Consider the following 27,528-nt stretch of genomic DNA (forward strand, 5'->3'; position numbering starts at 1 on the left):
GCTCATATTCTTCCTCTGCCAGACGTACCACGGTTATCTGAGGGTATTGTTACTGCTCAAGGTGACATTCGAGGGTAGTCGACCAGGTAGGCTACAGACTTGAAGCCGGTATTTAGAAAATATTTCTGCGCTGCTGAGTAGTTTCTTGCTGTCTGCTTGTGCTGCCGTAAGTAATTACAGTTGTATGCGTCAGGACGCAAAGTCTTTATCAAAAGTATACAGCACAAGGGCCTAACTTCTGAGCCCTATCGTGCGGCTCCTCTTGAATACTTAATTTAAGTCCTCAATCCTCCGAAGCTTAGAGCTATCGATCTGCTAAAGAGCTCCACCACGCAGCTTGGAAGCTCACCCCAGGGTTTTATATTTTTGACAAAGACTGTAATCCACGCGAGGGCGTAGCGATGAGCAAGAGCTAACCGGATTGAGGAGTTCACTGAGGGATGTTCAAGCAACACGTGTGTTTTTGATTCCCAATAATTTCTAATCGACATCCATGCGCTGACCTTCAAGTAAAACACAGCTTGTTCACGGGATTATAACAGAACCGCTACCTCCTCAAGCTAGTATTTCGATGTGTCAGAGGGAGAAGCGGGGTAAAAGGCTCTTTTGGCTGTAGGTATCTACCTGAGCACTAGCAAAATACGCAATACTTTATTGCAGTGTATGACACTTGGCCAAAATGGCGACCTGAGGCTGTCATACGTGCCGCGATCTTCCGAATATCGCAAACGGGACATCAGAGCACAGAATATATAAAAGCTGGTTTCTCTGCTAATATTTGTGCAAAATTTCATACTTGAAGTGAAACTGCGTTGTTATGCTCCAGTTAGCATAAAGCATGACACAGCTTTTCTCATATCCAGCGACTCAGCCGAGCTCAAGAACCGTAATTTGTTGGTGCGACTGTCGCAACACCGCGCAGGAGACGACAAACCCACACTTGCGGTATATGCTTCACTTGCCTGTGCCGAAGCTTTTACCGGTGCTGTGCGATGTGGAGGCGTGCTCGTTGAGGAGCTTGCGCGGAATCTTCGGCAAACTGCACAGCGTGGCCTGATAGCTGGTCATCAGTTGAGAAAGGGGACACTGCTCCTAGCTTCGCCAGAATCCCTCTGCTGTAAAGGAGGCGACGCACGCCCGTATTATAGGCGGATGTCACCTAGGGCAGGATAATATCGACATATATCGCCAGCATGACCACAGCTCTTTCCGTCCGATCACCTGCGGGTGGTAAGTGGTAGTTTTAAGGCGAAAGCCTTTACAGGCTCGTGACTCGGCAGCGTAACCGTCCGTGCGAACTTGTCAAAAATGGGACGTCATAGATCGACGTGATACCAAGTATCTCGAGGTGTCAATCAAATCTAGTTCAACAGGACGGCACCCAGCATATAGTCTTGTGCCTTCGTACCCCTGTATGTATATATATATATATACAACGGGAAAGCCGACGGCAACAGTCCGGGATCAGGTCGGCGAAGCACACACAAGCGTAGCGCTGGCAAAACTCGCGAGAACACAGCCACCTCGTCTTCGTCTTTTCAGTCAACGGACGCGTCTTCTTCTTTATCCTTACAATTTATATAAAAGCAAACAAGGGAAGGTGCTGATTATACATATTAGAGAAGCCATCATCCCCAGGAACCAAGAAACACAGGGGAATTTTTTATGTTTATTTATTTTGTGTTGTTGATCATTGAAGAATACTACTGAATATGTCATCGATTAAAGATAATTGATTAGAGAAGCAGAAGAAAAAAATGGCGGATGCTTAGCTAAGGTTAAGCCTAGTCAGATGCGAAGCATATTGATGGCTAGGCTTGGTCGTCGCTCAAATCAGCCCTGCTTCTAGGCGGCATCCCAACACCTGGCCGCCTCGTAAGTGCCCGGAGAGCGAGGCAAGCTCAGCTTTAAACCGCTGCTGTAGCGTCACGTGGTCAGCTGCAGCGCCTCTGATGTGGAGCCTCCACCGCCGCAGCCGACCGGGCGAGTCGGCAGCCCATCTCTCCTCTGCTGTGACGTCATGTTGTCACGTGGTCAGCCGCCGCGCCTCTGATGTGGAGCCTCCACCGCCGCGGCCGACCGCGCGAGCCGGCAGCCCATCTCTCCTCTGCTGTGACGTCATGTTGTCACGTGGTCAGCCGCCGCGCCTCTGATGTGGAGCCTCCACCGCCGCGGCCGACCGCGCGAGCCGGCAGCCCATCTCTCCTCTGCTGTGACGTCATGTTGTCACGTGGTCAGCCGCCGCGCCACTGATGTGGAGCCTCCGCCGCCGCGCTCGACGGGCTGTAGTGTAGCTCTAGTAATATGTTCCGCATAAAACAACCACTTGCCGCTGGTGAGAGCAGAACCCACTACCTCCGAATTGCACGTCCGGTGCTCTACCAACTGAGTTGCGGCGACGGCTGTCAGGTCCGCTGCATTCTGGCGTATTTATGATTACAAGTGACCTAAACTAACTGCTCCAGAAAACATAAAAACGGACGCGTAGTTCGAGCAAAGGAGCTTTATGCTCGTAGGTCCAAACAGAAGGCGTGGCGTCCCAAGGTACTGGGGGCAGAGGTTGAGTGTGATCAGCGAAATTTTCGATAAAAAGCCGTAAGCACAATCAAAGCCCGAGGCAGGGGCGTAAAGCTTTCTTTCTCCTGTGGTTGGAATTTCCGCGACCGTTGGAATCTGATCGTGGTCAGGCTTGACGCCGGCGCTGCTGACGACATGGTCCAGAAATCAGAGCTATTCGTAGCCGAAGGGACATTTCTGTGACTTCAGTATCAGGTTAGCTGAACGAAGTGCTTCGACAACTATCCACTGGTGCTCCCATGTCCCACTTCCCGGCGTTTGGCCGGAGTTCGAGCCCTGTATTCGTGGACACGCCGTTTCATTGTGAAAGCCGCAGGCAGCGAGGCTTAACAGCTGAGCTTTCCCCATTCGGCATGTCCCCGGAGCGACCTCACACATCCCTCTTTCCTGACACAACCACCCACAACTTCACGCCACGGAACCCCCCCACCTCTTAGTTCTTCGACGGCGACATCTCTGAAGACATCGCAGAATGGTTGAAACACTAGGAGAGAGTTGCCGCTTTCGATGAGTGGGATGACGCTAACCAGCTGAGGAACGTCTACTTAAGCATTGATGACAGCGCTTGGACACGGTTCGAAAATTGTAGAGCAGCTCGCTTCTTGGTGTGGGTACTGGTGTCGTCTCCTGGAAACCTAAGGCAGCTTGGATCGTTGCGAGCGGGCAGAACGCGCTCTGTAATCTGGCGTTCCGCTCCAAAACGACAATATCGTAGCGTATGCCAAGTACACGACACGCCTCTTCAAGCGCGTGAACCGCACAATGTACGAAAGAAAAAGCTGCGGGGCCTAATGCGAGGAACCAATGTGCAGCTCTTCACTGGCCTTGTCCGAAGTCCTCCAAAAACTGTCGCCCAGTTTTTCACGGAGTTTTCCGCTATTGAGTATGTGCTTCAGCAAAAGAGCATCTCCGTAGGATCGTACTGTGGCTGGCGCCTCCGTTCCCCATGCGTTACCATCGCACGGCACCGATGCCGCTGTACGCTTTATTAGGTGATTTCATCCTTTCGATAGTGTGCGACAAACTCCGGAAGCTATACGGCGCCCCTATCACGATTGCCAGCTCCATTGCTAGCGTTATCCAAGCGGAGGTCCAGCAAGCTCTCTGCCCGCCCTTGCCCACCGATGAACTTTGTCCATCCCCTGCTGTCGTCACGGCTTAATGTCTTCTTATCAGTGCACCAGAGCCCTGCTAAAAAGGGGGCTAAAAAAGGGGTTGCTAACCTCATAGGCTGCAAGGTCATGTCTTCAACTGAGAATGCTGCCGCCCTCAGTAATGCGGCGCGACCAAGCTAGATGCTTCATGTTTCAGATGACACTGGGACCCTGCCACGTCGAACCAGTGCTCTCTTTACTGTCGAGGGTGATGCACTTCCGGACTATGAAGCCATCACTGACACCGACATTTCATTACTGTTGACGACGTCGTGTGTGTGTCCCGCAGTCTGACCAACTTAAGAACTGACATGTACAGTTTTGATCAAAAATATACAGCCCAAGGAGTTTTCTTCCAAGCCACGAAGCGGGGCTTTTAAGCTTATTTAACAGTGCTAAGGTCGGTAGCGGCGAGGACTTAGGTTCCTCCCGCCTTCGTGAGATTAGTGTCCCTAAGGATGTAAGTGGAGCTGTGTTGCAGGGCTCAGAAGAAGACCCTTAGAGCTGTATACTTTTCACAAGGACTGTACTTCCTACCAATTTGACGCACGAGAATCTGAATCTTTCTGGTGGCACTTCCATAGCATTTGCCGAACGCATCTCTGAAGTTTCCGAGTGTTTATACTCTGAAACGTTGGAGACTCCGCTGTTACTCGAGAGTCCCAATGTCACCTTCGCGGTACTAACCATCAAAGGGAACAGCTGTGTGTACTGTTGCACGAGTTCAGAGAGTGTTTCGCCCCTCGTCGAAAGTACGTCAAACAACCATTGGCAAGCACCACATCGTGACGTTCAATGACGTACACCGCATCATCAACACACCTAACGCGTCTCGTCGAGAGAGCGTGGCGTCTTCAGTCTCAGGTTAAACAAATTTTCGTAGATTCAGTTATGCAGCCTTCCAACAGCCATGGCCCTCTCCAGTCGTGCTCATTAAAAAAAAAGACGGCTTGTTACATTTTTTAGTCAAATACCGGAGCCTGAACGCAGTCAACAAGAACGAAGCTTTCCAGTTACCATATATACGCGACTCTCTAAAGCCTCCTGCGTGCTCGGTATTTTTCGTCCATCGACGTGCAAAGTGGCTACTGGTAGACTGAGGTCGATGAACGGGGCGTGAGAAGACGGCCTTTATGAATTGAAAAGTTCTACTTTTCGCCTATCTTCCGCTCCTGCCACATTTCAGCGCATGATGCATGTTACGTGTCCGACAGCTTTATCAAGGAGCAGACAGGTACCAGGCAAAACGACGTTTGTTGTCCCATGCCTATAGGGTTGTAGCTCCAACGGAACAGCGACCACTCGTAGTCAATGGTGCCCTTTTAACTGTTCGGTGGCAGATGAACACTTCCCAGAGTGCCTTGTCAGCGGCGCGATCAGACACCACCGTAGACACTACCTTCGCCGGTTTTAAGTGGCAGCGTTACCTAATATATGTACGTGGCGGTTTTGGCAGACTTTTAGTAATCATAAACTTGACCGCCGCCTGGCAATGTGTTGCTAAGCTTCAGGAAATTGTAATCGACGGCTGATAGCTAGCGTTTCAGGTGCCTTCTCCTTCGGGTCCTGTAATTCGCGTTGTTTTAATTGTCAAGTTATCTTGTCACGACCATAGAAAATTTTCGAAGTGGAGACTTGTCATGCCGCGCCAGGTATTAAATGAGCCATCGAATTTCCGCTCAGCTCACTCTATGGCCATCATGCCTTATGCGCTTTGTTAAAAAAGAAAAGCGCTGTCCTCGTTCAATTTGTGCTGACTGCTGTCGAGTGGTACATGGCACCATATGGTCGCCTTCTTGTTTACGCCAAGTCTTACAGGCGATAGGTAAGTCAGCCCACTGAATCTGCAAACTGGAGCTAGAAATTGTTTTAGCAAATCCCGCACGTCTGACAGCCGTCACGTAAAATACCTGCCGCAGGAAGCAATAAACACAAATCTTTCTCAGTATTAAAAGCTAAAAACCTCTTCAAACGCCACTGGCCACAATTAAGCTTTTTGCATGCGAATTACGACTTGTATAGCCAAGAATACGCATTTACTGCTCCCGCTCCCAACGCATGTGTAATGCATTCTTCAGAAAATGCCTTCACAGGCCAGGAAGGGTAAAGGTAAAGGCGAGATATTTGTTTGCCACTGTGCTTCACATTGCAAAAGAAAGTGTTCGCTCAGTTCCAGTGACACTAGCCCGAGAGTTACGCGAGAAAAACACTTCATTATCTGCATTGGTTTTGCGCAGTTCATGACAAGATTTATTTATTTATTTATTTATTTGTGATACCCTCAGGGTACAGAATACATTTCAGAGGGGAAGGGCAGTTGATAACAAGAAAAATAAACAAAGCACAATTCATACAAAACTATAGAACAACTGAGGCAGGATAAAAAGTAGTGAGCAAAATTAACACGGAACAGATTAATAAAACAGTTTAAGAACAATACTAGTACGTGGAGAACACAACACTACAATAAAATACAAAATACATATAGATCACACATTCCTTTTTGTTTGTGTACATTGAATAACCTTATTCCCTCGATAGTGTATTTTTGACCAAAATCAAATTTGCTGCTTTCACCGCTAGAACTGCCTCCGCGGTCGTGCACTTTCTTATGTCTACAGCGCGGCTGCCTTCGTTCGACGTGTTGAACCACTCCTGTTTAATGTGGCGATTAGGGCGCGAAGCGTCGCTTACTGATTTAGATCTCCTCCTCCGTAATAACGCTAGCCCACTTGTATCGCCCTGAGAGAGGCGTTTCGTCTCCTTCTAGCCTTCATATGCATCTGAAAAGTGTAGTTGTTGGAGACGTGGCTGTCTTTATCTGTCTCTCAACCTAGCCGGCTCAATCACACGGGTGTGCAGGCAGCCATAATACTACCAATCGAAAGCGTGAAATGAATTATTTAAAGGAAGGGAAGACGAGGGTATTCAGTGCGCAGTTCGTAGGCTGCCAGTCAGAAAACACTGCGTGAGGGGATGCGGCTCTGGCAAAGTAGTTTAAAGCGTCTGGAAACGAAGATCATTAGCACAATGACAGTTTGCCATCATGATAGCTGAAAGCATTCCTTGTTCTGCAGTTGCATACATTGTGCATAGCAGGGCTGTCGTTCAAGCATGATTTGCCGCAAGCTACCTCTGACACCAATGCACTTGGGATTTTTTCTTCACTCCATTTTGCCAGGCTTCCTAGTGGAACTCAAGACGTACATGTCGCGTACATTAATGTATTCTGCCCTCGACACCGAACTTGACTACTCTATTGGAGCTTTGTCTGCAGAGGCGCATTGTCATACGATGTGTGCAGCTGTGGAACTGAAATCGAAGGAAATAAGGTCGTTGAAAAAGAAACACTTGTTAGGCAACGCTCAGCTGATTCTTTGGTTTCTGGATCCTTGGCTGCTGGGATTTAAAATAATGATGATGATCACGTTTGGGTGCTGTTACTTGTCCCGGTTTTGTTTATTTTCATTGACTGGCAAGATTTATTTCCAGGTCTATCCGCTGTGCTGACTGCCTTTTTTTCTTCTATGTGCGCCTTCGTGGCAAATTTTGATCCTTCTTCATATGCGACAAGTGCTCATCGTGGCCACTCAGCGTCCTTAAAAGGGTTCGTGTTGATGTGCTGCCAACGGCTTTCCCAAAAGGAGACGAAGAAAAATGGCGCATCATGTTTCGGGCGTGCAGTACGCAGAGGCTTTTCTTACCGGTAAGTGGTCTGCATTGCTAGCCTCCATTTGTATTGGGGAACTATTTGTTTCATATTATTGATAGTTTCTCATATCTTTCCACGTGCACCAGAGAATAAAAAACTCCGTGAACTGTTCAGGCTGTCCGTCTAGGCTAGCCTATGCGTTCATCTCTTCAGAATATAGCAGCATCCCTCGTAAAATACGCCTAAATTTTGCAGCGTTTTGAAGAATATTACTGAGGCCACTCATTGCGAACTGCAGAAAGATAGCAGTCAGATGTAACAAACCACTGTGAACATGTGAACTATGAAGGAACAACGAACGGGGGACGCCGAACAAGAAGGTCGGCATCTGCATGCTGAGGCACCAAGCTCTGGTCGACTCCCCTCTGCAAATGCAGCTTGTATTAGTGGGGTGGAGGTGTTGAATTGCTCACCATGGAACCCTCTCGACATCTTTGGAGCTGGACTCGCTAGAGTGCCCTCGTTTCCCGTGAAAATACCTCAGGACAGAGACACGCATCAACATGGAGCAGCACTGCCCATTTGAAATCCCTATCACTAGGCGCGGACCTTATCGCGAATTAGCAGAGAGTGAGCAATTAGAACCGCTGGGATAACGGAGTTCAGTTGGCCAATGCTGTTTCCTTTCTGAGCGGTGCCGAGCTAATGAGATTTGCAAACCATGAACCGTCCTTAACGAGTTGATACCGGAACTGCTTCGGCAATTCCGTTCCAAAAGAGAAAGGCGCTTAGCTGACCTTGCTCCAGAGAGCGGAAGTGCCTTGTTGACAAGTGCGTGATTTACACAGAGGAAATGCTGAAGCTATGTAAGGTGCTGAATCCACGGATGTCCAAAGAGAGAATTGGCCATATAAAGGGCATCGCGGAAAAGATTCACAGTTTTCTTAAATTGGACCCTGCCACGAAAGTCTTCAAGCGCTGCCGAACATTTCAGGCGCATAAGCAGCGTCGCATTACTCCCACGCTCGGCCGATTGCTTGACGTCACCGAAGTCATAAGCGTGGATTCTTATCAGCATGTGAATCCTGTGAACGTTCCTGACGTCACTAGTCACATAGTCTGCGATTAACTTCCACGGCAGCAAGACCTAATGCGTAGCAGTGAAGCTTCGTTTTAGAGACGTTCTGTTTCAGAATATGATCTCTAAATAAGTTCTTAACGTTCAGGAATTCAGGCTAATTCAAGCAATAAGCCACGCCTCAGGGGTTTCACATCAAGAACCCAGTAAGGAATACATTTCTTTTTCTTGTCTTGAGCAACATTCAATGCGTTCACTCATGAATATCCAGATGTTCTTCTGTACACAAAAGCGTTTTATACGTTGTATTTAGAGAGGTATTGACAGAGGTGGCAACATTCTGCCCGGATCTTTCTGACTTGTACAAGTCAGGCATTCTAATATTTCCTCCTCCTTTAATTGTTTTCTTATGCGCTGACTGAACTAAAGCTTTCAAATCAATGACACTCCGAAGTTAGATTCTGATCAAGCGAAGTCCATCCATGCTGAACAAACTTTATCCTTGGAATGAGACCTGTTGATCACTTGATAAGGAGCGCATTAACACCTTCCTTGCTAGAACGGCCATATTAGAAGCATCAGCCCAAATTACGAAGCATCACACCGGATGACGATAGGTGCCCGACGTTACTTCGCATTTGGGCGCGTTTAGATCCTACATGCTGAATGGTTTAAGCAGCTTTGTTCTGAAGCTTAAATTCTTTGTGTGAAAGAAGAATGTTTTAGATCGTCATGTTGTAATGGTAATCAAGAAACGTAGTAACTAATGTCGGTTCTGCAGTCACTCCTTCCAGATGTTGATGCTGTGATGTACGCCGACACTGATACGATGTTTATGCATCGTGTTGAAGATGTGTGGAGGCTTTTCTATGCCATGGATGAACTGAAGCTTGCAGCCATTGCACCTGGAACCGAGGATCTTGCTCTCAACGCAGACTTCCCTAACACACCTCATCCATTTGTCGAACCTGTTGGTAAGTTATGCTGCAGAGATGATAGGGTCTGGAACTAAATGCTTTCTCTCATTTTGATGTCTTCAAATGTGTTCTTAACATCTTCCTCTTAAAGAGCTTTGAGGATCAATCGATTAATATGTCAACATGGTGGTTACCACTGGTTAATGCGAGAGTCAGCGAAAGCTGCAAGTGTATTTATACTGCCGCGAATCTTTGTACTATTTCTTTTTTTCGGCATTGTCGTCGTTGGTGCGGCGTCTTGGTGCGGCGTGGTCGTTGGAGGATTTTCGTCGACTCATGGCAAGGAGCTTGACCTCCAAAAGTTGCTTTCTTCACTTTTCTCTACGGGTGCGGCAGACTTTGCGCGAGCAGCCGCTGCGTAGCTGAAGCCCGGCGACGCAAAACGTAGTGTGGACGGTGACGTTGAGCGGGTTCGCTGTACGCGCTTCGCCCACGCGTAATCCTCTCGGCGCAGATACTCCACAATCACCCGTGGTCGTTAGCCGGGGCAGGATTGTGGAGCATGAATTGAGAAGCCACGCAAGCCCATTATTCTTTAGAGGTAGTGGCAAGCAATACGGCCAGGTTGGCCGCAATGGAAGCAGAGTGGGCGGTGCTGATACCGGTTTCTCCATAGGTCTGCTTTTCTTGGCTTAGCTTGCCGCATACGTGGGCCGGCGGGCGACTGATGCTCTCAGGCGGGGCAGAGGGCTCTTGCGTAGAGTCGCAGGTCTAAATTGGCTGTGCTCTACGGTTGCGTAGGTCATGACATGGGATTCTGTGGCCGTTGGAGTCGAGATGCCAAGTTCTGGTTTCGCTGATTCCCTTGCCATGCCTATGAGAGCCGGAGTTTGCGTCTGTGGGATGTTTGCAGCCGTCATCTTAGCTTCTCGCAGACATTCTCACAGATGATGTCCTTTAGGCTGTCACTGGTGGTCGCTGAGGTGGCCTCGTGGCTTAAGGTAGTGTTCGATCATAGTGCCGAGCCCGAATGTCGAGGGTCTTCTCGATTGTAGACGGTTTAGATGCGGACTCAGCAAAAGGTCCCCGGTTGGTGTAGGACCAATCTGCCAAAAAATTGTGCTTTGGAACCCCGCACCATGAAGCGCACGTTCTTCTCTCTCACGAGAGTTAACGCGTCGGAACAAACGGCACATCTCCTCGACGTACGCAAGCAGGCTGTCATTTGGCTGTTCGCAGAGGGCCTGTGTTTCCACTGTCGGTGTTTATTGTGCACACTCCGTCTTATTTCTTTCTAGTCACCTAATTTCCTTTAAACCATCGGGTAGATCCTTGATTGCGAGGAAAGTAATGCCGCGAAAATTTATGCAGTTTGTTTTTTTATTTTTCAAAGCTGCCGGCACGTTGCTTTATCGGTTTCTTGGTTACTGTTGTAATGCCACGTGGTATCAAGCTGCAAAAGAGAAAGCGCCGGACAAGCACCGACGCCACTTGGGCACTGCGCGTTGTGTCAAATGCGGTTGCTTATTGCGGTCGGCGTTCCTCCTATGTCAGTTCATACTTCATCGTAACGAAACTTTCGCGTGGTTTTCTTTAATTTGAGTAACTCAGAACTAGGCAATTCATTGTACCGAGGTCAACCACTGCAACACCTTTGTTGCGTGGGAGCCCCAAATACACCCCCTCCAATGGGGGCGGCATTGGGAATTTGAAAAATTTTGCTACATCAAGGAATTCGCTATATAGAGGTTCGCTACATCAGGTTTCACTGTATTAAACTTGGGAGGTCTGACTGGGCCCGAAAGAGAACTTTAGCAAACTGCCACGGCCCTTGTATCGGTGTCAAGATCTCCTGACCTCTTCTTAAAACTCCATAAACGAAGAGAAAATGTTGTAGGAAACCACTAGCAGGTAGGTAGGAGCTGTGCTAAGTGGTGACACGATCGTGGCCACCACCGAGTCCCTGTTGCCACTTCGCGAATTTGCCAAGGGATTTAGCAGGCAGCGAAGCGAGTTTCTCAACTACACTGAGTCCCTGTTGCCACTTCGCGAATTTGCCAAGGGGATTTAGCAGGCAGCGAAGCGAGTTTCTCAACTACACTGAGTCCCTGTTGCCACTTCGCGAATTTGCCAAGGGGATTTAGCAGGCAGCGAAGCGAGTTTCTCAACTACACTGAGTCCCTGTTGCCACTTCGCGAATTTGCCAAGGGGATTTAGCAGGCAGCGATGCGAGTTTCTCAACTACATTGACCGAATTTCTGACAGCACGCGTTACTATCAGTTATAATCCAGAAGTTCAAACCAGAGTTTTGCTCGTTGTCATGTTTTTCCTAACTTTCTGCTTGAGCTATCCTGTTTTCTCTCTTATCCCCAACCCCAGACCCTTCTGCCTCCAACCGGTAAATATCTGCGAGCTGGTAAGGCTCTAAGAACCCCTCCTCAGGCGACCGTGATTCGCAGTGCCATTCTTGCGCAGCGCCATTCTTTCGCAATGTAGGCGACGGCGTTTTGGTGACATCAGCTTTCCAGAATGCGCTCCATTGTCCCTTCGGCCGCCTGCGTCATGCCAGGTCGTAAAGCACTGCTAAGGCGCACACACTGAGTCATACGCGTTCCTTTTTCTTTTGAAGGAACATAAAACTTTCCAGCTCAAGATAACGGCGTAGTCTAGAATGATCTGAAAGTGCCTCCACTTAGCAGCTTCCTAGCCAAACTGTTTGTAGCCCAAGTACGAAAAGATAATTAACGTTCTTGTTAAAGCAGTTTATTGATGTCTTTTAGTACATAGAGGGTTCTCAGTAGTTTATCCGATATTGGAGCACTCCGGATAATTCTTCATGGTCAGCCTAGACATAATTGCATTGGCTTTAATATTTCAGAAAATATTCGGTTCATGGGGAAAATATTGCGCCAGCAAAACACTCTCCACTCGACGATGAAAAAGGAAAAAATTGGAGGCTTATCAAGGTTAAGCCCAGTGGATGCGAAGCATGTTAAGCAGCTGCCTCAGTGTGGATGGGGCTAAGTAACGGAGACGTGGTTTTAGGTTATTAACGTCCTTAGCGTTTGAAGGCATCTTCACCGCATACACGCCCTGCGCAAAGACGCTGGCGCGGTTGCGGGCACAGAGACTGACGCGACAGCGGGCGCGCGCCGCCTCATCCCTGGCGTGACGTCACATACCACGTGATACAGCGATCGTGGCGCCGCCGCCGCGTCGCCCGCGACGGCGCGAACCGAAGCGTGGAGGCCTCCGCCGGGCGACGTCTGACGGCGCGATATGAGGCCCCATCTGCAGCCGGTGTGACGTCATCACGTGACGTCACATCATGTGATCTCACTTCAAGTTCAATGGTGGCCACCGCCGGGCGTCGCGCGAAGGCCCGAAACCTAGTTAATATGCTTCGCATAAAAAGCGTTAGCGATCACTGCGGCAACCCGCATAGGGAGAATGCGAAAGCATTGACTCCTCCACGGCACTCATCATAGCTTTTTGCCTGTCTTTGATACTCTTTGCCCCTCCTTGATACTCTTTGCCTCTCTTTAATATTATTTTTCCTTATTTGCGTTTACTTATCATCGCGTTAGCCTTCATTAGCTCATTAGATATTAATTTGTCACCAATTGATATTGATTACTCATTTTAATTAATTAGGGTTATTGATTGCAATCGTATTTTATTTTTATTAATCAGCTTATTAATTGCATTTACTATGATTACACCCATTTTCACGTCAATCGCTCATTTTGGTTTTTGAATTTCGCGCCACTGCTGGTTTCCCGTACGCGTACTCTTCGTCCAGCCTACAGCACCGTCCAACGAATTTCTCTTGTGATTAATTAACAAATTCATCTATGCCAAACTTTTTCCATTATCAGTGATCAAACGTATTACGATTCATTTCAAACATAATCTACTCATTTCCCTATTTTTTCGCTATTTTGTCGTCCATAGCTGTTTTCGCGTCCATTAATTATATGAACGTCCTCAGTATTTCGAAGGTTTTTCGAGATATGTAGCTCTAATTAATAACTATATTCACTTTATTGACATCAAACATTTTTGCGCGTCATCCTCATATCGTACTCTCTAGATTACAACCAGTCACTTGATTCTACCTCTTCTGCAGTCAGGTTTTGCTGACATGCCTCGCCGACCTAGCCTAGTAATGCTTTCGCATTATTAAACCAGAGACAAGCCTCCGCGGTGGCTGAGTGGTTATGGCGCTCGGCTGCTGACCCGAAAGACGGGTGTTCAATCCCGGCCGCGGCGGTCGAATTCTGATGGAGGCAAAATTCTAGTGGCCCGTGTACTGTGCTATGTCAGTGCACATTAATGAACCCCGTTTGCTCGAAATTTCCGGAGCCTTTCACTACGGCGTCCCTCATAGCCTTGGTTGCTTTGGGACGTTAAATCCCAATAAACCAAACCTAAACGAGAGACGAAGAGAAAATGTTGTGCTGCCGTTTCAAAGCGCCCAGCCTGAAAGCGGAGTGGCAGGCGCTGGGTGGGCGCTGTGGGGGTTTTTAAAGTCAACCACACTGACGAAGCTAATTCCTGTAAAATATGCGAATAGCAAACCCAAGACCGGTACGTACGACCGAGGGATTGTCAGGTTATCATAGCACTCCAAAAGAAAAGAAGTTGGAAAAGTTTAGCAGGAAATCATACGCTTTTTTTGTCCTGATTCTGTTTTCCGCTACAGCTTTGTCGCTGTGCTGTATTTTGTGTGCTGTTGTGACGCATGTGGTTTTGTATTTCGCTTTTCTCTAGTGTAATCACAGAGCATTATCAGCTCATCTTTGCACCGCTGCTTCCTATGGAGACTGTTACTGTAAATGCGTGAACTGCTAAAGCAGCCGCAGTTTCTACACATAAGTTCATGTTATAGCACGTTCTGCTGGTCACATTAAATTGTGGAACTATTTCGGTATCATAACCACAAGGGATTTACTTGAATAAAGGTAGGAAAGAAAGAAAGAAACGATCGCATGGAGAAATGTGCGAATGTCTGGGCCTGCGATATCGTAGTAGTTCAACTGATTCACAGTGTATAGCTGCGGTTTAAAAAAAAAACAATGACTTGTAAGGTCTTTCGGCGGAACGCTGCATCTCGCCACTACTAAAGGGGGGGGGGGGAGGCAACGTGGGACAAAAATAGACTCTGCCATCTGAAAAAAAAATGAGAGAGCAGGAACCAGGAAAAAAGAAAAATGGCTGGCGGTTGGACGAACAGGGAACGAGGATACATTAGGAAACTTAAAGGCGTAAGATGGGCATATAGTTTGAGCAGGTTGAACGAAGATCAGTGGGAGAGTCAACCTTTTCTCTTAGTTGCCTTGTTAATTGGATGCTGCCCTTGGCATTCTGCGCAGGTATCAACGCCGGTTTCATGCTGATGAACCTGACGCGCATGCGGGCATTCCAGTTCGAACGCTACGTGCTGGAGATTGAACGAGAGTTCGGGCGGAAGTTGAGGTGGGGAGACCAGGGCATCCTGAACGTTTTCTTTGCGCGCAATGCAGAGCGCCTTTTCGCACTGACGTGCCGTTCTAACTTCCGCTACGACCACTGCAAGAGGAAGCCTCCCTGCTATGACAGGCCTGTAGCTCTGGTCCATGATTCAAGGCTGGTGTTCCAGAAGAAATTGGACAGCGCATATGCAGCACTCCAGACCTCCATGAAAGAGGTGAGCGAGAGAAAGCAAAACCATTATCTAGGCTTGTCACTACGTAGGAATGGATATTTTTCGGCAGCAGACGGGCCGTATTGTATATTTTTCGTAGCGTGTTATACGCCGCTGGTAAAAAATAAAAAAAAAGGAAACCTGCATCTCATAAATACCTTAATAATTTCTCTGCTTTATTACAGCTGAAGGGCTAGACGTTTTCGTTCACTCTAATATATACATAAAAATACGAGCCACGCAGGACTCCGAGGACTTGATTCGCAGGACTTGATTCGTAAAGAACATTTGTTTACTTACAAAAAAAAACATCGTACAAAAAATCATGGCTATTTACATTTTTGGCCCAAACTATACAACAACAAAAAGCTTCTGTTTGACATCAAAGTCAGAAACTGCGAAGGAATGGTAATTGTCATAACATCCCCCGTGCATACTAACCTGCGAGAGGCCACCGAGGCGATTTAAAAGGAAAGCAGCACTTTTTATTTTCGCTATATTCATCATAATTTGAGAACAACGCAAAGTATACAAACAAGGCTGATGTGACAAGGTACGTTTATTTGGGTGAATTGTGCCTGCAGTTAAAAGAAGTGCCATACGTCATGCGATGCCGAAGGAGAGTGACTCTTTGTAGAATAACTTCCAATTTCTATTAGAGCACCGGTGGGGGTGGCGGAAAACATTTATGTACTGATACACTTGAGGAAGTTATGCATGAAATGGCCCAGAGGGGGCCAGCCCTTACGAGTACTAGGTGGAGGCCCCTAATTCGGGACACGAGTGGCGTCGGCCGCCGCCCGGGCTCGGCCGACCAAGGCTCGTTGGTCCTGCAGGTCAGAACAGCCGAGCAGGGTTGCCTCCCAGTCATCCCGGGTTGGGTTGGGGTGCGAGAACGTACTTACATCAATCTTTTCAAGAAAAGACCGGCACACTTGTTATTTTCTTTTTACATTTCAGTAAATCGATGCGGTGTGTAAATAGCACGGGCGAAAAAATGCCGAAAGAAGAGGGGAGGATGCACTGCCCTAAAATCTCGGTGGGTAAGCTGACAGCCTCCCCCAACCCCCAGCTACGCTCCTGCTCTCGCTTAACAAGGCTGCCCGCAAAGACAGCTTACTGTAATGAGGTTGAAGACAACACTTTTATGCTTTATGCAGTTTTCAACCATCAAAGTGACACAAAAGGGAAGTTTAGACATAGTTTCGTTTCTAGTCTTCCTGGCGATTTAGTCACATTTTCATTTGAGGCGCTTTTTTGTTCGCAGCCGAACGCCCCCCTGTACATTTCATATTTTGTTCGTGGCGTCATTAGCCTTACGTATTCCTATAGTAATGTGTAGATTGTCAAGGAAGAACATTGACGCCGCTCTGGTGAGTTTTCGCTGTTCGAATGTGTTTTGTACGAAACACAGGAGCCGTCCAGACTTCGAAAACGATCTCTAGGAATGAATGTGGTCATATGAGCAACTGCCTTGTGAGCGTGTCGCAGGTCTCACCTTTCTCAGGAGAACAAAGTATATGGCCATGAACATTTTAAATTGGGAGGTTTTGTTTACGCCTTTATGTACCCGCCTCTCGTCAGCACTACAGCCGTTGTGGTTGCGAAGGCATAAAAGACGCAGGTGCTTTTTGACGGATAAAGAGAACTGCCAACGATGTATGCTGTTGGATGAGACTGAAGTGCACGAGAACATGAGGCTCCAAGAAGCGCAGTAGCCAAAGCCATAACGCTGACTGGGGCAAAAATCTCCGGTATTTATTTATTCCCAGCTTTTCAGACTACTCATTCAAATGCTGTCAATAAGCTTTGAAAAGGGTTTGATGTTTTCGGAGCTTTAGGTAGAGAGAGAGAGAGAGATAACTTTTATTTTTCAGCTCAAGTCCGAGCCTTCTTAGCTGCTCATTTGGTGGGCGTTATTTATCGGCGGTGGTGGAGTAGGGCACGTGTTCATTGGATGTGTGGGATGTGGGCGGCGAGGAGCGGCCAGAGGGTGGGCTGCAGAGAGGTTAGTGGAGCAGTCCATCGTGCCCACGTGAGGTGAAAGGAGGGAGGCAAGGTATGCAAGGAAGGTATGATGGCAGAGTTAGTGGCGCGGGGCATAACCAATATGTATGAATGTTTGAGGGATGCTCTCCGCACACGAGACAGGATATAGTGGGAATACAGTTCGCAGGGAAGAGCGTTTTCTGTGCCTGTCGAATTAGATTGGCGTCGGCACGGCAAAGTAAATGGGAAATTGACGGAAGGGTTCGTCTCACGTGCCGCAAATTGCGAAGGTGTTCGCGGCGGTCCTGTCGGTGTGTAGCGCGGTCTGCCTTGGGGTTATAATGGGCAGGCCAGGTAGTCAGAGGGCCCGGTGGTATTTTTTCACCGGCCAGAGCATGAGCAAGCTCATTCTCCGGTATACGTTGATGACCAGGAATCCATTCAAGGACATGGAGCGTAGGGTGGGCTGTTAGGCATTGCACCAAAGTGTCTAGGATATGGGGAGGGAGTTTTTGAGATTCAATTGAGCGTATGGTAGCCTGAGAGTCTGCAGGTATGGTGATGGTGGAGCAAAGGTGGTCCTGAAGCTTAATCGCCTCTGCTATGGCCAGAGTCTTTTCGTCGGTTGAGGAGGGCACTCCTGTGTGGAGATGTGTGGAGGTGCTTCGAGGGCGGGCTACTGCAGTAACTACTTGGTGCTCGAGGATATGGGCATCGGTATAGTAAGCGACGTGGCCCAGTGCGGGTATATGGTTCGCCAGTGCTTCGCGCCGCCCGGGATTTATCGCTGGAGACATGTGGGGGTGGAATGGGGTTTACAGTAAGACGCGGGAGGCTTTTCAAGGGGGAGCAGATGGTTGAAGCGGAGGTAGTTGAGAAACGGTGTGTCCGAAAAGGCTGAGGTGGTCTCTGCCTTGCTGGGAGGTATAGAGACGGTGTCTGGGCTCGGTGGTGTGCTGCTGCGCGTTCTTCGAGAAAGTTGAAAATGGCGGCGTCTGCGATCAGAGCATTTGCGGCGTAGAGGAGAACTCCCATGGCTAGTCGAGTGAAGCGGCGCAGAGAGGCTGCCAGTTTGCTTACTTGAGAGGATGTGAGGCGCTGATAGAGGTAGGCGTACATGACCGTCGAATAAACGAGTGCTTCTATAACTCGACGGAGTTCGTGTTCTCTGAGTCCATGTTTTTGACGAGATATACGGGACAGCATGTGGCGAATTCGGTTCAGTTGTTGCAGGAGTTGGCTAAGCCACACGTTGCACTTGCCATCTTGTTGAAAAGTGAAGCCAAGGATCTTGATGTGGCTCCGTCGGGGAATAGGGATCTGCACGAGAGAGAGTTGAATGAGTTCGCGGTAGGAAGAAGCGGTTTTTTGAGGAGCGTTAGAAACCACGATGTATTCCGACTTTTCGGCGCAACAACTCATACCTATGTGGCGTGCATGTTCCTGTACGAGGTCGAGGCCTTGCTGCAAAGTGGATTCTTGTTATATGAGTGAAAACAGCGCGAAAGAAGCCCGAAGGCGAAACGAAGAAGGGACAGGAAAGAGCGCCTGTCCCTTCTTCGTTTCGCCTTCGGGCTTCTTTCGCGCTGTTTTCACTCATATAACAAAGAACCAACTAGCCCCAGCAAAACGTTCTGGATCCTAGTTCCCCGGCGATTCTAGTTCCCTGTGGTAGACCAGAGAGAAATATCATCCGCATATATAGCGTTGCCTAGGACAGGAATTTCAGCCAGTTTTCGGGGCAGTTCTTTGATTGCCAAGTTGAAAAGCATAGGTGAAAGAATGGATCCCTGTGATGTACCTGCGGTGAGGGGAAAGAGGGCGGAAGGTGTGCCATCGGGGCCAATAATTCGGGGGGTCTTCTCTGTAAGAAAGTCTTTGATTTAGTCGAGCATGCGGACCCCAGGGCGAGTGCCTGCCAGGTTGGTGAGAATTGCGGAGTAGGCGACATTATCAAAAGCCTTTTTGATAGCCACGCCGGTCAAAACTCGAAGCTGTGCGATGCTTGGGAAGGCGTACAAATCCTCATAGATTTGGCGTTTAATGTCTTGTGTGCATACGTGGGCGAGGAGTCCGACCATAGTGGGAGCGAGACAGCGATTGGTATGCATGTGCCATTGAGGCGGGTGAGGGCCATCTTCTCCATCAGCTTCCCAAGGCAAAAAGTTATGGATATAGGCCGGAGGTTAGAGATGAGCGTAGAAGATTTTCCTGGTTTCGGAATCATAGTCACATGTGCCTCTTTCCATGCAGCGGGAATTTTCCCGGAGCGCCAAACAGTATTAATGATCTGAATACGTTCGTCTAGTTTTGAATCTGGAAGGTTACGGAGTATACCATAGGTAATTTTATCTGTGCCGGGTGCTGTGTTTCGCTTAAGGGAGCGTAGAGCAGCCTGAAGTTCAGCGAATGTGAAGTCGGAATTCATTCCTTGCTCGTCTGCTTCTTCTTCGGCGCAATGGTATGACGAAGAGCTGGCAGGAGAAGTAGAGGATGGGTAAAATTGATTTCGGATTTGCTCAGCCAGCTCTTCTTGTGAGACGGAGAGGGCCAACTGTAGCTTTTTAAGTGTGTTACGATGTTTACGCTGCCCAAGAAGGGGGCGAATAATGTGCCAGACTTTTGGAGTGTGGAGTCTCTCGACCATGTCATCGCAGAGCTGAAGCCAGTTGTTCGTGGCTAGTTGGTCAGCGTATTCTTGGCCTGCTTGCGTTAGGTCACCAACTTTTCTTTTCAGTGTGTGGCTAGATCTGCAGCTGCGCCAAGCTTTTATGAACCGGTCGCGTTGTTTCCATAGCCCAAGAAGGTGTGTGTCTATATATAGATAGTCGGGAGATCGGTGGATATGTTTGGTGTGTTGGGAGACGGTCTCCATAATGGCGCTACTCCAAGAAGCGCGGAGATCGCTGCGAATCCATGCAAGGTACGGGTTTGTGTCGGATTGTGCTCCACATCCTAGACGTGTAGGCATGAGCGTGTCATTCAGGAGGGTGAGGTGATGAATACTGGCGAAGCGGTCGAGTTTTCGTCCGGAGGCTGAAGTACGGTCGTATCCCCATGCAGGGTGTGGGCAGTTGAAGTCACCAAGAAGGACGAAAGTAGTAGGGACATTAGAGGCAGGGAGGGCCGTATGCAAAGGTGGGATGTTGGTGTTAGAGTCGGAGGGAGTCCAGTAGCAGTTTAAAATCTTGATACGGTGACCCTGATAGGTGGAGTGTGTCAGGACATGCTCTTTCGTCCCGGAGTTGAGGTGGGATGTGTCTTCCTGAATGGTGGGTATCGTGCGCCGTATGCATGTAACCGTCAAAATCGATGGAGGAGGGGGCGTTTGATGTCCTTTTCTCTTCATGACTACACTTGCCTGAGTAAAATGGTCTTAACCCGGAAGAGAAAAGGCACCGTGCGTTTCTTGCAGTGCGATGACGTCTGGGTTAACGCGAGTAATCCGCATGTGTTGCAAGAGGGCATTTTTCTTGCGACGAAAACCGCGGCAGTTCCACTGCCAAAGAATTAGAGGGTTGTGGGGTGGGGATGTGTGTCGGATAATATTATTCATCATGCGGATGTTCCTCCATTGTATCGAGGTTAGGCACTGGAGGGAGGCTAGCGCATTTTCGAGGGGGAGCATTGGAGTCTGTGTCGGGAGAGGTTGGGGCAGAGAACGCGAGGGAGAGGGGATGGGGCTCTAGTTGCTCGACGCGAGCCGTCAGTTGTTGTAAGGCCAATTGGACGGGAGGAAGGGATTGCTATATGAGAGCAATAACATGGTCGGTTGGGAGGGGTGAAAGTGGAGTAGATGTGGAGGGACGTGAGTAAAACCGGTGTTGAAAGGACGGGGGAGGGGATGCGATGGATGTGGGAGATGGACCGTTCACCTGGCGACTTGGTGGAGTCTGTCATTGCATCACAGAAGCTTCCGGTTTAGTAGAGGAGGTGTAGGTGCTGGTTGCCGCACCAGAAGTGGTGGACGGTGGCCGCTTGGCAGAGGACTTGGTTCGAGATTGACTTCTTTGCGCGGTCTTGTGCCCCGGGCTGTTACTGCTGCTGCTTCAGGAGGGCTGAATGACCTCGTACCGGTTTGTGGTCGGCAGGGGCGGCCAGATGGTCGCGTCGGCTTTACGGGGTGGAGGGGCGGCGCGGGCGCGATGGCGTCCTTGGGCGCGGTGCCACTTCAGGACTGGAAGTCGACGTCTTTCCTTGCGGGGCACTCAGGATGAGACAGTGTGTGGTCACCCTTGCAGTTCCAGCAGTTTGGTTCACATTCATGTGGGGTAGTCGTTGGGTCTTGGTCAGGGTGAAGCGGTTGGCTGCAAATCGAGCAGCGAACAAGGCTAGGCTTATTAGGACAGACGTCGGCATGGTGTCCTATGGCGTGACAGTGCGTGCATTGTTTGCTGTGGAGCTTTTGCGGGTACACGCGGTACACGCGGTACACTCCGCTGTAGAAGACGGAATAGCGTGGTAGACGGGGCCCTTCGACGGTGAGCAGAAGTGTGTTGGTACGTCCGAGACGGGGGGCGCTTAGGAGTCGGATGCAGTCAACACGAAGGTTAGGGGCAAAGTCATATTCGGTAAAGTCCGTGGTGATGCCATGTATAGCACCACGGGCGTTAAGGGGGTCGTTAGGTACGTACGAGGTGACTTCGTACTGGGTGTTGTTCAGTGAAACTTGCTTGAGTTGGAGCAGCTTGTCAGAAGCGGCTGGGCGGTGGGTACCGATGGCCAGGATGTTTTGCGAGGTGTGGAGTTTGATGTAGGTATTTTCACGTTCAGTCTTGGTTAGGCGGGCGGAATCCATGACGGACCGACAGAGCACAGGGAATAAAGTGTTGCCGAGGTTGAGGTGGTTCGCAAATTTCATGACGATCGTGGCTGCGGTGGCTTGCCGGGGCGCAGCGGGAGCACAGTGCTTGTGATTCAGCGCCTGAGCTGCTGGCTGGCTAGGCGAGCTCCAAGCCGTTCCGGCTGCGAGCATGCAGGTGAGCGCGGGGGGCGTTGCTCCGGTGGTGCAGATGTAGGCTTGGCTCTGCGCGCCCGGCGTGGGCAGCCAGGCAGATGCTGATGCCCCAGAAAATGGCGCAGAACGCTTGGAATTTTGATTACCAGGCGTACAGGCGATGAAGTAAGCACTCCTATAGACTGGTTGGTGGCGATCCGAGGTCAGGAACCTGGACGTAGACGTGATTTTGCTGGAGCTCGGTGTGCGCACAGCCGATCACGGTGGCGCTGGTGGCGCCCTCTCGCTTTAGGTATTTAGGAGTGATTATTCGTTATGATCTGTGCTGGCAAACCCAAATGGGGGGTTCTGCTCTATGGCGTGTTGAAAACAGTGCCATTTGAGAGAAAGATTGCTAAAATGACCAAAGAACCTGAAACAAATTGTAAACTTTTTTTCATTCATGCAGCTTTGGAGAGAGCATCCTCTTTTCAGTGCCTTAACCAAATGTACTTCCCAGGCAAAATAAAAAAAAATCAGAGCTCTGCAGCGCGTTTTGTCTGTTCGCGTCAGCGGATAACCGATTCTTTTTCACACCTGCTGAAATGTTGTGATTTGGAACTGTGAGAAATCCTTGGAGATAAACAACTAAAACTGTTTTTGAAATAACTTGGAATGAAATAAAAATAAATACATATATCCATCGTCCTCTAAAAGGCAGTAAGTGCGTGAACCACAGTGCCCCAACGCAGCTTTGTAAAAGATGTCTAGATAGTTTCGAAAACTATCTTTGACTGTTTGTATTTTGTGGAATGGGCTTGCGGACTAGACTGTGTTAGAGCAGCAAGTAAGAGTTTGAGCGTTTTTTTAGGCATTGCACTGTAAGTACTTAGCGTACTAGGAAATGATCATTATTTTGTGATTTCTCCTACTTAGATTAGCGATTTGACACAGGCTGTTTGTTATACGTTGAAGTTTCTGCCTTTGTGTTTTCATCACGCTTTGTAAAGGTGTATTTCCGGAGCCTGAAATTTCTGTTTTTTTTATTTGTCTCCTGTAATGACTCTCAGCTGAGAGCAACAGTATTTTTAAATGAGCCTAAAGAAACTAAGTGATTAATGGCGACATGCCACAAACGCAGCGGGGGCTGTCAGTCGCGATAGGATCGGTGTTTGTTCGGGTGACATGTGATAACTTTCCAGAGGCGAAGCGAAATAACATTCATATGCCTATCAAACAGTTAATGCATGCATGGAAACTAAAAGCATGGTTCTCTACTGTCTGAGATACACACACACAAGGTACTATTCGGTTTCGGCCCAAGCCATCCTCAGATACCGTCTCCCTCTTCGTAGCGGTGTGCGGGAATACTTTCTTGGATAAGGATGAAAATTCTGGAGTTCTGTCAGCGCATGAGCATCCAGATTCCATCACCGGACGGGGCCTTGTCAGGATAACTTCGCCCGTGAAGAGAGCGCGTTGATGACACCAGTCAGCTATTTTCCACCAGACCAGGACTACGGCATCAGTGAAACATCGCTCGGGCGCGCACCAGCCAAAATTGAACTCCAAATCCTGCATGTTTTCCTTTCTCTTCACAGCTCTCTCTATCGTTCGTACTTTAACCTCAAACAACTCGTTATTCTTCATATTTCTGCCTCATATGAACGGACTAGAAATGTGCAACTACTATAACGAAGAATGTAGGTTTAGGATATCACATGGAAAATGCGGGGACAGGACGACCGTTACACTTGCAACTGAATGAAACGAGAATGTATTCGTTCAAAGGGCAAAAACTTGGGTGCGCGAGCGTGAAAATACTGCAGCAACAACCACGAAAACAAAACGTAAAGGTAAGCCTGCTTCATGTCGGCAGTACTCACTTGCTATCCTTTAAGAGTCAAAACTAGTTTTGAAGCGAAAGCTAAACTATGGGACCTTGTGCGTCGATCGCCGGGTGCCTAATTTCCACCTTCCAATGACCTTGAGCTTCGAGAGCAGAGCAAAGGCGCATAACTTAGCTCCTGGGACAGTGGAAACCTTAGTTGGGATTTATGCTACGAAACCAATGGAACCGGAGCTTGCAAAGCAAAGGAGAGGCGCATAGCTGACCTCTTGGAACAGTGGAGACCTCAGTGGTGCTTAAAGCTACGTAGCGGTAGTGACATGTGGCGGTAGTTACAAGGTAGTGAAATGCGATGGTGACATGTTGACAACGTTGTACCGGAAACGCAGCACTGAAGCTTAGGCCGTCGGCGTTCAATGTGTTAATTGGCATCGGTGGTGACAACGTTTTACACTCCGATGATCTTATGGAAAGCAAGTGCGCATAACTGGCTGGCTGGGTCATTGGACGCCTGAATCGCGCTTCTAGGTGTATGTGCAGTGATGACAAAGAGATTCGTACTGCGTAGTTTAGCGCTGATAACGTTGTGCGACACACGCAAACTCTCGCGATCAACAATTAACTGCACTTGCCAGGGTGTCAGGGTGGGGCGCGGCCTAACTATTCTACGCACGTACTCAACGTTACGGACGTCAAACCGCTTAGAGTTGATCGATAGGAAATAGCTTTCGACCTCAAATTGGGGTCAGCAATAGTTGAACCTTAGCCTATTTTAACCACAAGTGCCTGGCTTTGACTCTTATGTACCTGTGGCGTTTGCAGAGGCTCCGGAGAAATAGCTAAAAAAAGAAATTCTTGCTTGGCCTCGAAAAAAATTTGCAACCAGAAAACAAAGTGTTAATGTCTTCCTAATGTACACAAGCTTTCGCATAACTTTACCAAATATGAGTATATATTTTAGCTTCTGCCTCTCTCCAGTTGTTCTAGCTTCACGCTCTACTTAACGAAGTAGGACTAAAATTAGTTGCCTGATTGCGCCTTGGAAACCGGGCCTCGTACCTTTGTCTGAATACTTGGGGAAATATAGGCGCGGACTGTGTTGCAAGGACTAATTACCCTTTGAAAATTGCACGCATCTTTTATCGTGTGGGAAATGTCAGTTGGGAGCGCATGAAATCTTGCATTGCCGCAATGAAGGATCTCCTAGCAGATCTTCCGTGTAAGGATTGAAAATTTTTCGAAGACATTAGGTTCACCCAACAATCTTATTGCACACTTATTTGAGATGTTGACCTTTATATTCTGTTTTCATGGTTGTTAGTGCAATATTTTCACCTTTGTGCATGTGTGTCTTTTGCTCATTTAAGGGACGCATTCACATTTTTTCAGCTCCAAGTGCAGCGTTCCGTCTGTTCTCGCCTTTTCTAAGTGATGCTTTAAAGCTACTTTGTCTGTTCCACATTACATTCACTGCATACTAAATGCCTTCTACCTCATCGTCTGAGCAATTTTTCTCTCGTCGTAGGGATCTGCCATCCTTACGCCAAATATAATCGCTCGTCTATACCATCGCCTCATTTCTATTGGTAACCAGCTGCCTTGTTCTTAGCCTGTTCATATCTTTGTTTATTTATAAAATTCTGCAGTTCAAAGTTCGAGCTGGAGGAGCATACACAAAACAAAGAACAGTTTTACAGCAAAGATATGAAAAACATAAAAATTGTTGCAGAGGAAGTAGAATGGCGTAGCAGTAGGTATATACGGTAAAATGGAAACTGTGGTACTAGGGGATGTTAAACAACAAGCAGGAAGTTCAGAAGTACACTTATGAAATAAAAAATTCGAAGTACAGAAGTAGAGGCATGACATACAACCGAAAACGCAAAAGAAAAGAAACTACAGGAATTAAGCGCATACAGATATATACAGGCGTGAAATACAAGCACAAAAAATATTGGAACGCAAATAAGTTTTTAGGCGTTAATCCCTTGAGTTTAGAACGTGTGCCTCAATCATTACTCAAAAACAGACGACAGTTCTTGGGTAAGTTCCCTAGCAGTGTCCTGCTAGGGAACTATGCTAGGCAAATATTATATACTTTTCGTAATATGCAAAGACAGCTCATATCAGATGATTATATTCTGTACATTCGTTGTAAACTGATTGATGATTTTAATTTCTGCTACTGACGAATACTCGTTCCTGAAGCCAGTCTGTTCCCTTGTTCGATTGCAGTCTTTACAGTTCCTCTTATGTTTTCGATTACCTAAGCAAAAACCTTGTGGCAGCTGACATGCTGCTCTACCTTTACCGGCCTTTACTATCTTCTTTCTTGCTTATTAGTGAGAAGCAACGAACAGCCATCTGTACCTCTCCCAGTATTCAGTAAACTATTTGTCACATATCGTTGGGAAGTTATATTTGGCGCCTTCAGTGCACTCTCAGTTCATGGGACATTGCGCAATCTTCCGCCTGGCATGCACTTTCCTTTCCTTCGTAATTCCTAAACACGGCGGCCACGCAGTTGGTGATGACTATCCTTGCTCTCGTGCCTAGAGGCGAACGAACAGCAAGCGCATGCGTTGGTACTAACGTGCGGTAGGCAGGTGGCAAGGAATGGTATACGCATGTTATATAATCACGTCGAATGAACATGCGCCATATCAGAGATCCCGCAAAAAGAAGTCATATGTGAGGTGCGCTGAGAGCAATGGAAAGCTGCACATAATATAAAAGAACCAATTTATGGCCGCCGTGTTTAGGTAATGTGAAAAAACGGACAGGAGATTTAAGTGTTACGAAACGTTCTGACAGCAGCTTGGTTTGGGCTAGTTGGTAACAGTTCTTAGAAAACATAGCGCAAAAAGGACACGGATGACACAGAAGCGGACAGGACAGGCGCTAACTTGCAACTTTATTTTTCGAAATGCCACCACGTCTAATATATAGGAGCCGATCACCACCATCAAGCGATGAGCATGCGCAAAGAAGAGCACAATCAGGATTACAGCGTGTGAAAAATAAGCAAAAAAATTTACGATAAAATAACAAAACTAATAGCGTGCCAGCCTAAGTACGCTCCCAAAAACTGAGACATCCGGTTGGAGAAAGAAACACCAGTGGTCGCTGGAAACATTCAAAAAGCAGGTTAATAATTCCTTATTCTACATATCGCCATTCTCTGAGAGATGAAATGCGTAGTTAGCGCAATAAAAGTTGAAACATTTTGTTCGTACCAGTGATTGCTTTTAACAAGGACTTTCTTTTGTTTCAGTACAAACTGGGTGAAAGCCTCGTGGACCATTTCCTCGATCCTCTGAGCAAACGCCTTCAAAGTATAAACACGACATGCTCAGAGGAGCTACTGAAGCACCTCCCCCTATGGAAGGCGGCTGCCGTTCGTATAGACAGTGCTTTGAGAGAAGCGAAGATGCAAGAATCGTCGTAGGCAATAAATACGACGGATGGCTATTGTCCATAACCACGTCATTATGCAGGGCTTTCCTTAACATATATACTGAATCACTGCTGTTAGTTGCACACCAGACATACAGTTCCTAGGGAATTTACACTTATACAGAGACGAAAGTCGTGTAATGCTGAGAAAATATACTGGTTTTTGCTCTCAAGCTGTCACCCTTCTTGTCCATCCTACCAGAATGTCAGGTGCGTTGAATAACGCGCCGATG

The 27,528-nt window shown here is 48.0% G+C and overlaps 1 protein-coding gene across 1 annotated transcript in view; it reads left to right on the forward strand.

The window, feature by feature from the left end:
• The window catches only part of LOC149328501 (glucoside xylosyltransferase 2-like), a 33,734-nt gene extending 6,447 nt beyond the window's left edge, over nucleotides 1–27,287 (forward strand). Inside the window, exons 3-6 of the mRNA XM_089559001.1 lie at nucleotides 7,306–7,437; nucleotides 9,243–9,435; nucleotides 14,755–15,068; nucleotides 27,114–27,287. Coding sequence (XP_089415127.1) covers nucleotides 7,306–7,437; nucleotides 9,243–9,435; nucleotides 14,755–15,068; nucleotides 27,114–27,287 — 813 coding nt within the window. The remainder of the gene's footprint in view (nucleotides 1–7,305; nucleotides 7,438–9,242; nucleotides 9,436–14,754; nucleotides 15,069–27,113) is intronic.
• Nucleotides 27,288–27,528: the final 241 nt, after the last annotated feature.

The sequence above is a fragment of the Amblyomma mixtum genome, chromosome 9 (assembly GCF_055824585.1).
Source record: "Amblyomma mixtum isolate Tamu chromosome 9, ASM5582458v1, whole genome shotgun sequence".
Classification (NCBI taxonomy): Eukaryota; Metazoa; Arthropoda; class Arachnida; order Ixodida; family Ixodidae; genus Amblyomma; species Amblyomma mixtum.